The 15,855-nt window shown below is 38.3% G+C and overlaps 1 protein-coding gene and 1 long non-coding RNA gene across 8 annotated transcripts in view; one reads left to right on the forward strand and one right to left on the reverse strand.

Annotated features, from left to right (window-relative positions):
- The first annotated feature begins 226 nt into the window (after positions 1-226).
- The window catches only part of LOC137032195 (MSL complex subunit 3-like), a 435,464-nt gene continuing 419,835 nt past the window's right edge, over positions 227-15,855 (forward strand). For 6 of the 7 annotated variants that reach the window (XR_010896663.1, XM_067403838.1, XM_067403837.1 and 3 more), the window contains exons 1-5: positions 227-406; positions 1,257-1,339; positions 1,493-1,588; positions 4,305-4,405; positions 4,520-4,614. Coding sequence is in view for 6 of the 7 variants with exons in the window: in XM_067403838.1 (XP_067259939.1) it covers positions 308-406; positions 1,257-1,339; positions 1,493-1,588; positions 4,305-4,405; positions 4,520-4,614 (474 nt within the window). In the remaining variant the exon portion in view is untranslated. The remainder of the gene's footprint in view (positions 407-1,256; positions 1,340-1,492; positions 1,589-4,304; positions 4,406-4,519; positions 4,615-15,855) is intronic. The other variant, XM_067403839.1, reaches the window with a different exon arrangement.
- The window catches only part of LOC137032197 (uncharacterized), a 28,714-nt gene continuing 18,018 nt past the window's right edge, over positions 5,160-15,855 (reverse strand). Inside the window, exon 3 of the long non-coding RNA XR_010896666.1 lies at positions 5,160-5,382. This is a non-coding gene — a long non-coding RNA (uncharacterized lncRNA). The remainder of the gene's footprint in view (positions 5,383-15,855) is intronic.

Consider the following 15,855-nt stretch of genomic DNA (forward strand, 5'->3'; position numbering starts at 1 on the left):
TTCTTGACATGACATTGCAATGCTAAATTCTTCAAATCTTTGTGTGGAATCAAAAGACAGAGAAAAACATGAAATTGTCCAACGAATCTATTTTATTATGCCAAAAATCCCCATTTAACGCACATCTGGTCATAATTACAAATTTCCGAACTCTAAGTAGGGACTTCCCAGTTGAGAACATAAATAAACGTCATTTTTTTTTTTTTTTTTTTTGCGCACAGCTCTCTCTATCTTCCTCAACAAGGTATGCAACGGGTTAAGGAGCGGGGCTTCAGAGTCCTCTTCTCTTGTTCGCCACGATGAACAAATGAACTCTTGGGGAATGAAATTTAAATTCCATAAAGGAGAAAAAGTTCTCTGTTTTGAACCTGACCCATCCAAGGCCAAGGTGCTCTACGATGCAAAGGTAAATATACAGTAAGATCATGTTGCTACACATTTGTCTTTTAACAGCTTGTTTTGGTGTGTTAAACACAGTAACGTACATATTGCCTTAACGCATATGGATATTTATTGTTCCCCCCCCCCCTCACATTTCCTCAAATACATTTTTCGGCATAGTCGTGAAACTGGAGTGAATTGCTATTACAGTCTCTAAGGATCACCAACATAATCAGTTTTAATAACATGTAATATATTCGTTCTTAGTGTGCGTTAAACGGATTTATATTATTAAAAGTCCAAGGTGTTGCGTGGTTAAGAAACAGGAAAAGTTATAGCACGTTAGCTCGCTGAAGTAGCTAGCGCTCCATCCGCCCTATCCGAGGCCTCTTCATCATGCCAGATCAAGCAAAACATTTCAATAACATGAATTACATCACTAAATTTAAAGTATCCGCGTTACACCAGTAACCCCTAATATCAACTGAAATAAAATTGCGTGCACACGATTAAACTCAGTCAACTTAGCAACAGATGTGACGTCAGCATTATGCGCCGCACAAGCTGCTGCGATGGCAAACTGGGGGAAGGGCAGAGGATGAGTCTTTACTAGCCAGTAAATACAGTGTGTGTGTATATATATATATATATATATATATATATATATATATATATATATATAATATATATATGTATGTATATATATATATATATATAAAATATATAATATATAATATATAAATATGTATGTATGTATGCATGTATGTATGTATGTATGTATGTATACATGCATGCATGTTATTTATCTATTTTAGATTCCACACATTTTGTCGCGGGAGTCCTAAATTTGTGTTTATTTGCGTTTTGCATTTTAGGTTGTTGACATAGCAACAGTAAAAGATGACAAGGGAAGAAGGGTCCCAAATTATCTGATTCATTTCAGTGGTTGGAACAGAAGGTAAGAAGAGGACGCATTTTTGGCTTTTAACATTATTGTTTAATTATTTGACATTTTAGCGTTACAAAGTAAACGAATGAAATTACTAAAGTTAGCAACGCTCACTGCCTTAATCGGTGTCACTGCGGCATTTGTTGTTTTGCTGTTTTGCAGTTGGGATCGCTGGGCTGCAGAAGATCATGTGCTCAGAGATTCTGAAAATAATCGCATATTACAACGTAAACTGGCACGCAAAGCTTTGGCTCGCATGTGAGTTTCAATAAGCCGCTGCTTGTTCGCATTGTTCAGTTGTGTAAAATGTTTTGTCTGCTAATGGTATTTCAAATACAGTTGATTGACCTTATGAATGATAATGGAATGATAATGAAACTACCATTGATGATACAATGAAGATCTTTTGTTGTTATTATTATTTTTATTTTTATAGATGTATCTATAATATCTGCTAGCTTTAAAGGGTTAGTTAATACAAAAATGAAAATTGTCACCCTTATTTGACTCTTGACTCACCCTTATTCACACCCTTCTCTAAACACATGAGACTTTTGATCACCTTGAAGCACAGACATTTTTATATTTTCCTCATAATTTTTGTCCTTCAATTGAAAGTCCACCCATCCAAAAATTTCAAGCTCTAAAAGTACATAAAGACATCGCAAAAGTAATGTCTTGAGCAGTTTAATCGAATTACTCTGAAAAGGGAATTCATTCAGATGATAACCAGATTTGAAAGATACATTCTCTCTTTCTGTGCTACAGACCCATGCAAAGTCATGATGTGACAACTGAAGCTGACAAACTTTGTCCAATCAAATACTTTCTAGAACAAAAATGCCCTTTTCCCCACAAAATTAAGTGGCATTTGGCAGTTTCAGTATGAATAAATAAAAGTATCAGGCTTTTATTTTTACATTTAGATACATATGTAAGGCAGAAAGCCATGTGACAAAAGGGATTCAGGGTTTTCCTCTTAAAGGGATTTTTCACCCAAAAATGAAAATTTGATGTTTATCTGCTTACCCCAGGGCATCCAAGATGTAGGTGACTTTGTTTCTTCAGTAGAACACAAATTATGATTTTTAACTCCAACCTTTACGGTCTGTCAGTCGTATAATACATGGCAATGGGAACGCCATCTATAAGAGTAAAAAAAAAACATGCACAGAAAAATCTGGAAATTTAATTTGGATTTGTCTGTGGAATAAAATTATGGAAAAAAATGTCTGGTCAAAAAACTGTTTATTTAGTCTGAGTCCTAAGTATATGACAGATAAAAATAATTTTGTGCTTTCTCATTTTCTATAGCATTTTAGCGAAAGTATATATCTATTTTACTACTCACTGTGTTTTTGCTACTATCAAAGCCACCTTTATTTATACAACACTTTTTACAATGCAGATTGTGTCAAAGTAGCTTTACAGTGATAACTGTTATATAATTTTGGCTGCACAGCAGCTCTTAAAGAAAATGGTGTCAGTATCCATCTTAAGTAAATTCAGTATTGATTCATTCCGATGTAAGAATCAATAGTTATTAATTTAGTTAATGTATCTATATCAGCACTGGAGTAAAGAGTTATGTCATCATTCTGCTAAGTTCAGTTCGCATACAATGGTGTCAATGCAGGCAGATCAAAACACTGTTGAATAGCAAATGTCAAGTGTCCCCAACTAAGCAAGCCAAAGGCTGGATCCGGTCTATATCCAGATCAGATAGTGGACCCTGTTCCTACACACGACCATAAACGTCCCTGAATGTCAGCAGAGACCAAAGGCGTTTCTCAATGTCAAGGATACTTCCTTGGCAGGACTGGTCCTTCCAAGTCAATTTCTTTAGAGGCTAGGAGAGGCTCCTCTTTAGCATTTGGAGAACACATAAATGGAACAGACTAGCAAGTGCACGTCATTGCGTCATTACCCCCCGGTAAACAGCTGCTTGTTTTCTACACGGAGACCTATGATAGCCTCTGTTCGTTCCTTGGTCCCTGTTAAAATAGACGAGAAAGCTATGAATAACGCTGTGAATGGTATAATGGTATAATATTAACGTTAAATTACTTTGGACAACTTAACTAGTTATTTATAAAAGAAATGCCGGTGACGGCAACCAAGCTAACAATTGTTAAATGACGGTCCGGTTCAGTTAGCCATCAGTAACGTAATTTGTATTTGTATAATTTATAATATCAATACGGTAGTAATTTGTACTGACATTTAAACATTAAACTTTATTTATCTGACATATTTACTACAGTTATAACAAATGTTTGGTAACGTAAATATACTTACATTTGAAAGCATATTGCCCACTAACGTCCAACATATTTTTGAACAAGATTGCAAAGCTGCACGCATAGGATTGTGGGTGATTTGAGAGCGCGAAGGCTACACATATGCATCCTTTCCTGTGTATGGGATATTTTTCGAACGAAGGACTCAGTCCTTGTTTGAAATTCCGAGGATCCTCGACATTGGAACAGTCCTTTGACGAATGTCGATGATGTAGCATCCTCGAAAAAATTCTGGCTTCCGAGGATCCTTCTTTGACATTGAGAAACGCCTCAAGACTACTTTTACAATACTGCAAGAGATCAAGCTACTATTACAATACTGTTAATGTGGCACTTTAACATCTTTAGTGGGAGAAAGAATCAACACACACAGAACGGAAAGGGGTTGAATGAAGCGTGTTTGGCTCTAGATAAATATATCAGAGGATATAGCCCTGAAAGATCATTACCATAAACGATCCTGAGTGCTTGTGGTGTGAACCATTCCATTGTTTTGATGTGTGGCTCACTTTAAACTAGAAACAGTAAAATGGTGTTACAGTTGTCATTTTGTCCATTATTTGAGGATGCCTGTTCTAGTTCTTATGTGACTACTTGAGGACAATTAGATTCAGCAGAATCAGTGAATCAGTGTATATATATATATATATTTATTTTTATTATTTCCTGCACAGGAGGAAAAAGGGATGGAAGAAGCGACGCTGTCGTCTGCCAGGTGTTAACCCAATCTTGAAGACCCTGACTGAAGAGGAAAAGGAGAAGAGTGATGATGCTTGTGAGTATTTAATGTTTACTAGAGGTTGTTTGAGTATCCACCTGCATGCAAACAAAAAAAGATTTTGTTAAATGTAAATGCTAACCAAAAATCCTCTATTCTGTATTTTCACAGCTTTGATCTCACCATCTGATGATAGTGACGAAGACATTTCAGACCAGGCCTCTTTAAAAAGTGAGAGTGACTCATCTGAGGATTTAAACAACATGGTAAGAGATTGCATCATTTTTGAGCATATTATAGAGTCAAGTCTCCTTTTTTTATATAGCTCTTTATACAATAGAGATTGTTTCTAAGCAGCTTTACAGTGATAACAGGAAATTTATACATTTTAGCTGTTGGTCAGCTGAAGTCATTTCAGTGTTGATTCAGTTCTGTTGTGAAGATCTTCTATTATTAAATTAGTTCATTTAATCTATAAGCAGTTCTGCAGTAAACAGTGATGTCATCGTCCAGCTCTTTTCAATTCTCAAACAACAGTGTCAGTACAGTCAGATCTTTAATATTGTTGAATATTAAGTGTCCCCAACTAAGTAAGCCAGAGAAGGAACCCAAACCCCATCAGGTCACTGAACGGAGAAAAAACCTTGGGAGAAACCATTCTCAGTCAGGGGGCCAGTTCTTCTCTTGCCAACAAACGAACATAGTGTGATTATGTTTCAGGCTGCATCACAAGTCAGACTTCAGATCGGGGTTGGTATTTCAAATATTCATTCATTTCCTTTTAATTGAAGATCGCATTCATCACACTGGTATAGAGCCGATGCTGGCCAAAGGGTCTGTGCGGAGGACCTGTCTGGATCTTGTGGTCTTTGTTGAGGATCTGTGCCATTGGCTGTCATGTCGATGAGGCCTTCATAGAGGATTGTCTAGTAGAGTTGGTCTCTGCTGACGTTCAGGGACGTTTATGGTCGTGTGTAGGATCAGGGTCCACCATCTGATCTGGATATGGACTGGATCCAGCTGACTACAGTAACCTTGGGAGAAGGATGAGATGGACTAATATTAACATAGATGCTGTTCTTCTTATGATGTAACAGGTACACAGGGTGTTACAGGAAGTGTTCCTGGTTCTGGTTGAATACTTTTTGTGAATACTTTAGAATACTTTTTGTGCGCAAAAACAAAACAAAATAACGACTTTATTCAACAATTTCTTGTCTTCCCGGTCATTCTCCTACAATGTTGACATTGTACACACACTGCAGCACTTCCGGGTTCTATGTCAGAATGCCTGCTCAATATTGGCTGACGCTGTACACGTGAGCACCACAATGCATGTGTCTGGGTAGTTGACAAATGGGCAGTAAAAAATGCTTTTTTTTTTGTAAAACACTATTTTTGAAGAAAAAATACATATATTTTTGTAGTGTGAATATGAGAGTTGACTAACTTTATCAGTTCTTTCAAAAATTAAGGGAAAAAAATCTCTTAACATAAAAATAGCATGAAAGAGATTTATCTTTATTTTTAGATGCTTATTTTCATATAGTGCTATTTATTTATTATTAAATTATGAATAATATTATTTTCCCTATAACTTGGACTTGTTGGACATATTTTCAATAATTAAGAGGCAAACTTTGCTGTCATCCTTTCAAAACTGCTGAAAATTATACCATTTTAAGATGAGTGATGATTATATCTCCCCTACTGCAATACTCAACTGTTCTTTTAAGATACTGAGATAAAGACACATTTTTTGCTGTTCTTTTATGTGTGTCGCACCATAGGACATTGTCACACTAAAGGACAAAAATGGTAGTTAATGCATTAAAGAGAGTCAGTAGTATAACATTAAAGCAGGGCTCGTCAACTGGCAGCCTGCAGGCCAAATCCAGCCCGCCAATCATATTCATCTGGCCCGTGGCACTCCAATCTCCCCCCTCCTCTTTTCCTGGCGGTGCGGCTAAATTTGGTTAGATATCGTGGCCGCAGTGGCACATTATATTATATGTTCAGTATTTCTGTCGACTGAACCAGCGATATCAGTCATTTGTGAATTAATAATTTTTGTCTCGATTCTTTTCCATGAATTGGCCAAACGCGCTTGCATAACGATCTGAAACGACTTGGATTCGTTCGGACCACTCTGTCAGTGAATCATCTGAAGTTGTTTCTCGGTCAGTAACGACAAATACAGAACAAGTAGCGCTGTTTTCATGTGTTTCACAAGTTTACTTTGAACTGCACAGCATGGCCCAGTGGATAACGGAATGAAAGCTTATAGGAGCTGCGTTTATTCCCGGTAATTATTTATTATTATTCCACCATTATTAAACAGCGTTGTGACATCTAGTGAGAAGCGTTTCAATTCTACACACATCTCTCATTTACAAACTACAAATCACGCGTTGATTAAACTAGTTTTAAATCGGATGAAACAGCCTCAACATTCCCAACAAGACTGATGAGGAAAACAGGAGAAATGCCATGAATGAAGATAAGACTTTTAAATCCCAAAATCAACACACTAAATCACAAACTTTTACCATGAAAAAACTCTAGTAAATTACTATGGTTTGTGGAATTGTGGAATATTTATATTGAAAACTATGTTATAGCCATTTATATTGCAATATATTTATTAGGTGGGTAGGGGAATATATAATTCATGTCTTTGTTAAGGTGTATTCTTCTTCTTCTTCTTCTTCTTCTTCTTTCACTCTTGAAGTCTATGGCAGCCCATAGAACCGCTTGCGGGAAAGTTATGAAATTTGGCACACAGTTAGAGGACAGTCTGCCCTTTGTCCATAGCAAATTTGGAGTCTGTAACTCAATCCCTTTAGCGCCACCAGCTGTCCAAAGTTGCACTTATGTTTATGTTAATAAATTTTGAACCGTAAGGGCTAGAAACAAAATTCTTCCCCCCCCTGATTCCTTGGCTCAAGACAAATACCATATGACTGTACCATATGACGTCATTTTCCGTCATGAAAATGTTTCCGCCATTTTGAATTTTCTGAAAAACGTACTTTTTCGAACTCCTCCTAGGCCGTTACTCCGATTTTCACTAAAATTGAATCAGACCATCTTCAGACCATGCTGACAAAAAGTTATGGAATTCAAGTCAATTCCTCATACCGTTTTCATAAAATAAGCGAACGAATTGTGCATAGTGCTTGCGAAAATGGACATAAAGCTGTATCTCCGCAACGCTTTATCGTATTCAGACCAAACTTGGTACATGTCATCACAAGCATGACCAGAGGCATCATGCAGTGTTCCGGCGCAGTGCCACCTACTGGTGCGGAGATATGAAAAATGGTAATTTTTGCTTATAACTTCTGATGGGTTTGTTCAAAAATTTAAATTTGGTCTCGTTAGTTTCGGGGCATCATGCAGAGTCGAATGATATCCAATTTTCCCATATCGGACATTTTGGCTGTCGGCCATTTTGAATTTTGTGCTAAAATGCTGTATTTTATGAACGCAATAGCGTATCGTTATGAAATTTTGTATGGGTCATCAGCACAATGCCCTGAAGCAGCCTAAGAAGTTTCGGACCAGCGCCACCTTGTGGTCAAAAGTTATAACATTATAACCTATAACATTGTATAAAATTTACAAAAATGCTAATAACTTTTGAATATATTAACCGATTGTAATGAAACTGGTCTCAGTAGATTCCTTGGGTCATGCTGAGAACATAGATATCAAACTTTCCATAGTCAGCTGAACTTCCTGTCCGCCATATTGTTTTTCTTTAAAAACCTACTTTTTCGAACTCCTCCTAGACCGTTGCTCCGATTTTCATCAAAATCGAACCGTATCATCTTCAGACTATGCTGACAAAAAGTAATGGATTTCAAGTCGATAAGTCAAACCGTTTTCGTATACCAGAGCAACGAATTTGAGAGATGATGCAAAAATTACTCTTGAAGCTGTATCTCTACAATGCTTTGACATATTCAGACCAAACTTGGTACCTGTCATCACAAGCATGACCTGAGGCATCATACAGTGTTTCGGCGCAGCGCCACCTACTGGAGTGGAGATATGAAAAATGGCTATTTTTGCTTATAACTTCTGATGGGTTTGACCAAAATTCATTAATTTGGTATGGGTCATCAGGACAATGCCCTGAAGCAGCATGAGAAGTTTCGGACCAGCGCCACCTCGTGCTCAAAAGTTATAGCAAACTTGACAAAAATGCTAATAACTTTTTTTTCTAATTGCTCACTGCTGCTGTCGGTCTGATGCTCACGGCCATGTTGGCTGGCTTCTTGTGCCGTTTTTGTGCTTGGCCCCGTAATTGCTGCTTGCAGCTATATTTAGGGGCCAAGCACCGAAGGTGCTTAGGCACCTATTGTTATTGTTGGCGTTCCGTACGCTTATTATTATTCTTCTTCCGTTTCTTCTTCCGCTCTTGAAGTCTATGGCAGCCCATAGATCCGCTTGCGGGAAAGTTGTGAAATTTGGCACACAGTTAGAGGACAGTCTGCACTATGCCCATAGCAAATTTGGAGTCTCTAACTCAATCCCTCTAGCGCCACCAGCTGTCCAAAGTTGCACTTATGTTTATGTTAATAACTTTTGAACCATAAGGGCTAGAAACAAAATTCTTTTTCCCTCTGATTCCTTGGGTCAAGACGAATCGATTGCACCCTATTTTCCGTCATGAAAATTTTTCCGCCATTTTGAATTTTCTAAAAAACCTACTTTTTCGAACTCCTCCTAGGCTGTTACTCCGATTTTCACGAAAATTGAACCAGATCATCTTCATACCATGCTGACAAAAAGTTATGGAATTCCAGTCGATTGCTCAAAGCGTTTTCAAAAAACACACGAACGAATGGTACGTAGCGCTTGCAAAAATAGAAGTAAGGCTGTATCTCTGCAACACTTCATCATATTCAGACCAAACTTGGTACATGTCATCACAAGCATGACCTGAGGCAACATGCAGTGTTTCGGCGCAGCGCCACCTACTGGTGCGGAGATATGAAAAATGGTTATTTTTGCTTATAACTTCTGATGAGTTTGTCCAAAAATCATAAATTTGGTCTCGTTAGATTCAGGGCATCATGTCGAGTCGAATGATATCCAATTTTCCCATATCGGCCATTTAGGCCGTTGGCCATTTTGAATTTTGTGCTAAAATGCTGTATTTTACGAACGCATTAGCCTATCATTATGAAACTTGGTATGGGTCATCAGGACAATGCCCTGAAAGAGCCTGAGAAGTTTCGGCACAGCGCCACCTTGTGGTCAAAAGTTATAACAAAATTTACAAAAATGCTAATAACTTTTGACTGTATTCACCAATTGTAATGAAACTGGTCTCAGTAGATTCCTTGGGTCATGCTGAGAACATAAATATCAAATTTGCCATAGTCAGCTAAACTTCCTGTCCGCCATATTGTTTTTTTTTTAAAAACCTACTTTTTCGAACTCCTCCTAGACCGTTGCTTCGATTTTTACCAAAATTGAACCGTGTCATCTTCAGACCATGCCGACAAAAAGTTATGGATTTCAAGTCGATACGTCAAACCGTTTTCGTATACCGGAGCAACGAATTTAAGGCATGATGCAAAACAAACTCTTGAACCTGTATCTCCGCAATGCTTTATCGTATTTAGACCAAACTTGGTACATCTCATCAAAATCATGACATGAGCTATCATGCAGTGTTTCATCGCAGTGCCACCTACTGGTGCGGAGATAAGAAAAATGGCTATTTTTGCTTATAACTTCAGATGGGTTTGTCCAAAAATCATAACTTTGGTCTCGTTGGATTCAGGGAGTCATGCCGAGTCAAATGATATCTAAGTTTCCCATTTCAAACATTTTGGCCGTCGTCCATTTTGAATTTTGTGCTAAAGTGCTGTATTTTATGAACGCATTCAAGTATCGTTACGAAACTCGGTATGGGTCATCAGAACAATGCCCTGAAGGAGCCTGAGAAGTTTCGGACCAGTGCCACCTTGTGGTCAAAAGTTATCAAATTTACAAAAATGTTAATAACGTTTGTATATATTTACCGATTGAAATGAAACTGTTCTCAGTAGATTCCTTGGGTCATGCCGAGAACATAGATATCAAATTTGCTATAGTTGGCTGAACTTCCTGTCCACCATATTGTTTTTCTTTAAAAACATACTTTTTCGAACTCCTCCTGGACCGTTGCTCCGATTTTCACCAAAATCGAACCGTATCATTTTCAGACCATGCAGACAAAAAGTTATGGATTTCAAGTCGATATGACAAACCGTTTTCGTACACCGGAGCAACAAATCTGAGGCATGATGCAAAAACGACTCTTGAAGCTGTATCTCTGCAATGCTTTGACATATTGACACCAAACTTTACGATTGTCATTGTCACCTCACTCTGACCATACCACATTAATTTGGTCACAGCGCCACCTATTGGTCGAAAGTGATGAAACAGTAAATCCTCATTTTTTTATCATTTATCAGCTCTTTTGCCTAAAATTATCTTAATAGGTCTTTAATTGCTCACTGTTGCAGTTGGTCTGATGCTCACAGCCATGTTGGCTGACTTCTTGTGCCGTTTTTGTGCTTGGCCCCGTAATTGCTGCTTGCAGCTATATTTATTCTTCTTCTTCTTCTTCCGCTCTTGAAGTCTATGGCAGCCCATAGAACCGCTTGCGGGAAAGTTGTGAAATTTGGCACACAGTCAGAGGACAGTCTGACCTTTGTCCATAGCAAATTTTGAGTCTCTAACTCAATCCCTCTAGCGCCACCAGCTGTCCAAATTTGCACTTATGTTTATGTTAATAACTTTTGAACCGTAAGGGCTAGAAACACAATTCTGTTTTCCTCTTATTCCTTGGCTCAAGACGAATCGAACGCACCATATGACGTCATTTTCCGTCATGAAAATTTTTCCGCCATTTTGAATTTTCTGAAAAACTTACTTTTTCAAACTCCTCCTAGGCCGTTACTCCGATTTTCATGAAAATTGAATCAGATCATCTTCAGACCATGCTGACAAAAAGTTATGGAATTCAAGTTGATTCCTCAAACCGTTTTCGAAAAACACACAAACTTCGTACACGAATTGTATGAAGTGCTTGTGAAAATAGAAGTAAGGCTGTATCTCCGCAACGCTTTATCGTATTCAGACCAAACTTGGTACCTGTAATCACAAGCATGACCTGAGGCACCATGCAGTGTTTCGGCACAGCGCCACCTACTGGTGCGGAGATATGAAAAATGTTTATTTTTGCTTATAACTTCTGATGGTTTTGTCCAAAAATCATAAATTTGGTCTCGTTGGATTCGGGGAAACAAGCCGAGTCGAATGATATCCAATTTTCCCAATTCGGACATTTTGGCCGTCGGCCATTTTGATTTTTGAGCTAAAATGCTGTATTTTACGAACGCATTAATGTATCTTTACAAAACTTGGTATGGGTCATCAGCACAATGCCCTGAAGGAGCCTGAGAAGTTTCGGCACAGCGCCACCTTGTGGTCAAAAGTTATAACAATTTACAAAAATGCTAATAACTTTTGACTGTATTCACCAATTGTAATGAAACTGGTCTCAGTAGATTCCTTGGGTCATGCTGAGAACATAGATATCAAATTTGCTATAGTCAGCTAAACTTCCTATCCGACATATTGTTTTTCTTCAAAAACCTACTTTTTCGAACTCCTCCTAGACCGTTGCTCCAATTTTCACCAAAATTGAACCGTGTCATCTTCAGACCATGCCGACAAAAAGTTATGGATTTCAAGTCGATAAGTCAAACCGTTTTCGTATACCGGAGCAAAGAATTTGAGATGTGATGCAAAAATTACCCTTGAAGCTGTATCTCTACAATGCTTTGACATATTTAGACCAAACTTGGTACATGTCACCACAAGCATGACCTGAGGCATTATACAGTGTTTCGGTGCAGCGCCACCTACTGGAGTGGAGATATGAAAAATTATTATTTTGCTCATAACTTCTGATGAGTTTGACCAAAATTCATAAATTTGGTATGGGTCATCAGGACAATGCCCTGAAGGAGCCTGAGAAGTTTCGGACCAGCGCCACCTTGTGGTCAAAAGTTATAACAAAATTTACAAAAATGCTAATAACTTTTGTCTATATTCACCAATTGTAATGAAAGTGGTCTCAGTTGATTCCTTGGGTCATGTTGAGAATATAGATATCAAATTTGCTATAGTCGGCTGAACTTCCTGTCCGCCATATTGTTTCACTTTAAAAACCTACTTTTTCGAACTCCTCCTACACCATTGCTCTGATTTTCACCAAAATTGAACTGTATCATCTACAGACCATGCCGACAAAAAGTTATGGATTTCAAGTCGATACGTTAAACCGTTTTCGTATACCGGAGCAATGAATTGACAAAATTGACAAAAATGCTAATAACTTTTTTTTCTAATTGCTAACTGCTGCTGTTGGTCTGATGCTGCCAGCCATGTTGGCTGGCTTCTTGTGTCGTTTTTGTACTTGGCCCCGTAATTGCTGCTTGCAGCTATATTTATTATTATTCTTATTAGGGCCCAAGCGAAAATTCGCGCAGGGCCCTCTTGTTCTTCTAAGGATTATTATTATTAGGGCCAAAGCACTGTAACGGGCTGAAGGCCCTATTGTTTTCTTTAGGATTATTATTATTAGGGGCCAAGCACCGAAGGTGCGGAGGCATCTATTGTATCCGTTAGATTTCTTTTTTTTTTTTTTATTAGGGGCCAAGCACCGAAGGTGCGGAGGCACCTATTGTTATTGTTGGCGTTCTTTTTTTTTTTTTTTTTTTTCTTCTTCTTCTTCCGCTCTTGAAGTCTATGACAGCCCATAGAACCGCTTGCGGGAAAGTTATGAGATTTGGCACACAGTTAGAGGACAGTCTGAGCTATGTCCATAGCAAATTTGGAGTCTCTAACTCAATCCCTCTAGCGCCACCAGCTGTCCAAAGTTGCACTTATGTTTATGTTAATAACTTTTGAACCAGAAGGTTGATTCCTTGGCTCAAAACGAATCGATTGCACCATATGACGTCATTTTCCGTCATGAAAATTTTTCCGCCATTTTGAATTTTGTGAAAAACTTACTTTTTCGAACTCCTCCTAGGCCGTTACTCCGATTTTCATGAAAATTGTATCAGATCATCTTCAGACCATGCTGACAAAAAGTTATGGAATTCAAGTTGATTCCTCAAACCGTTTTCGAAAAACTCGCAAACGAATTGTACGTAGTGCTTGCGAAAACAGAAGTAAGGCTGTATCTCCGCAATGCTTTATCATATTCAGACCAAACTTGGTACATGGCATCACAAGCATGACCTGAGGTATCATGCAGCGTTTCGGCGCAGCGCCACCTACTGTTGCGGAGATATGAAAAATGGGTATTTTTGCTTATAACTTTTGATGGGTTTGGCCAAAAATCGTAAATTTCAGGCATTTTGGCTGTCGGCCGTTTTGAATTTTGTGCTAAAATGCTGTATTTTACGAACGCATTAGCGTATTGTTATGAAACTTGGTATGGGTCATCAGGACAATGCCCTGAAGGAGCCTGAGAAGTTTCGGCACAGCGCCACCTTGTGGTCAAAAGTTATAGCAAAATTTACAAAAATGCTAATAACTTTTGTTTATATTAACCGATTATAATGAAACTGGTCTCAGTCGATTCCGTGGGTCATGCTGAGAACATAGATATCAAATTTGCCATAGTTAGCAGAACTTCCTGTCCGCTGTATTGTTTTTCTTTAAAAACCTACTTTTTCGAACTCCTCCTAGACTGTTTTCACCTCGATTTTCACCAAAATCGAACCGTATCATCTTCAGACCATGTCGACAAAAAATTTATGGATTTCAAGTCGAAACCGTTTTTGTATACCGGAGCAACGAATTTAAAGGAACACTCCACTTTTTTTGAAAATAGGCTCATTTTCCAACTCCCCTAGAGTTAAACAGTTGAGTTTTACCGTTTTCGAATACATTCAGCCGATATCCGGTTCTGGCGGTACCACTTTTAGCATAGCTTAGCATAGTTAATTGAATCTGATTAGACCGTTAGCATCGCGCTTAAAAATGACCAAAGAGTTTTGATATTTTTCCTATTTAAAACTTGACTCTTCTGTAGTTAAATCGTGTATTAAGACCGACGGAAAATAAAAAGTTGCGATTTTCTAGGCTGATATGGCTAGGAACTATACTCTCATTCAGGCGTAATAATCAAGGAACTTTGCTGCCGTTCCATGGTTGCAGCAGTGCAATGATATTACGCAGCACCCGTGAGCCCCTGCTTGCACTGGGAATGTGCCTTGCAACCATGGAGACGTATGTGAGAGACGCTGCGTAATATCATTTCGCCTGCTGCAGCCATGATACGGCAGCAAAGTTCCTTGATTATTACGCCTGAATGAGATTCGGGGAATCATGCCGAGTCGATTGATAACCAATATTACCATATCAGCCATTTTGGCTGTCGGCCATTTTGAATTTTGTGCTAAAATGCTGTATTTTATGAACGCATTAGCATATTGTCACAAAACTCTGTATTGGTCATCAGCACGATGCCCTGAATGAGCCTGAGAAGTTTCGGACTAGCGCCACCTAGTGGTAAAATCAAATATTCAAATGCTTATCACTTTGACTGTGGTTGACTTATATTCAAAAGAGTCATGACCTTAGACTCCTGAATCCCGCAAAATAATTTAACGCTGAGCACCCAATTTGGACTCATGGCTGTATCTCTGCAATGCTTTATCATATTTAGACCAAAATTCATAAATATCATTCCAAGCAAGACCAGAGCCTACATGCTGAGTTTCGTCATAACGCCACCTACTGGTCTGGAGATATAAAATAGCAAAAATAGCCATCATTTTTGCTTATAGCTTCAGATAGGTTTGTCCAAAAATCATAAAGTTGGTCTTTTTTCAATTCGGAGCATCATGCCGAGTCGAATGATATCCAATTTTCTCATGTCGGCCATTTTGGCCATCTGCAATTTTGAATTTTGTTTTAAAATCCTGTATTTTATGAACGCATCAGCGTATCGTTACGAAACTCTGTATGGGTGATCAGCACAAGGCCCTGAAGGAGTCTGAGTAGTTCCAGTGCCACCTAGTGTTTTTATTCATATGCTTATAAATTTTGATCTGGTTGATTTATTTTTATGGGAGTCATATCCTTAGCGAGTGTCATTGTCACCTCATTCTGACCATACCACATTCATTTGGTCACAGCTCCACCTATTGGTCGAAAGTGATAAACCAGTAAATCTTTATTATTGACTGTATATATCATTTTCCAACACCTTTGCCTTAAATGATCTTAATAGGTTTTTAATTGCTCAAACTTGCAGCTGGTCTAATGCTCCCAGTCATGTTGGCTGGTTTGTTGTGCCTTTTTTGCTTGGCCCCGTAATTGCTGCTTGCAGCTATATTTAGGGCCAAAGCCCCGTAAGGGGCTGAAGGCCCTATTGTTTTCTTTAGGATTATTAGGGCCAAAGCCCTGTAAGGGGC

The sequence above is a fragment of the Chanodichthys erythropterus genome, chromosome 12 (genome assembly GCF_024489055.1).
Source record: "Chanodichthys erythropterus isolate Z2021 chromosome 12, ASM2448905v1, whole genome shotgun sequence".
Classification (NCBI taxonomy): domain Eukaryota; kingdom Metazoa; phylum Chordata; class Actinopteri; order Cypriniformes; family Xenocyprididae; genus Chanodichthys; species Chanodichthys erythropterus.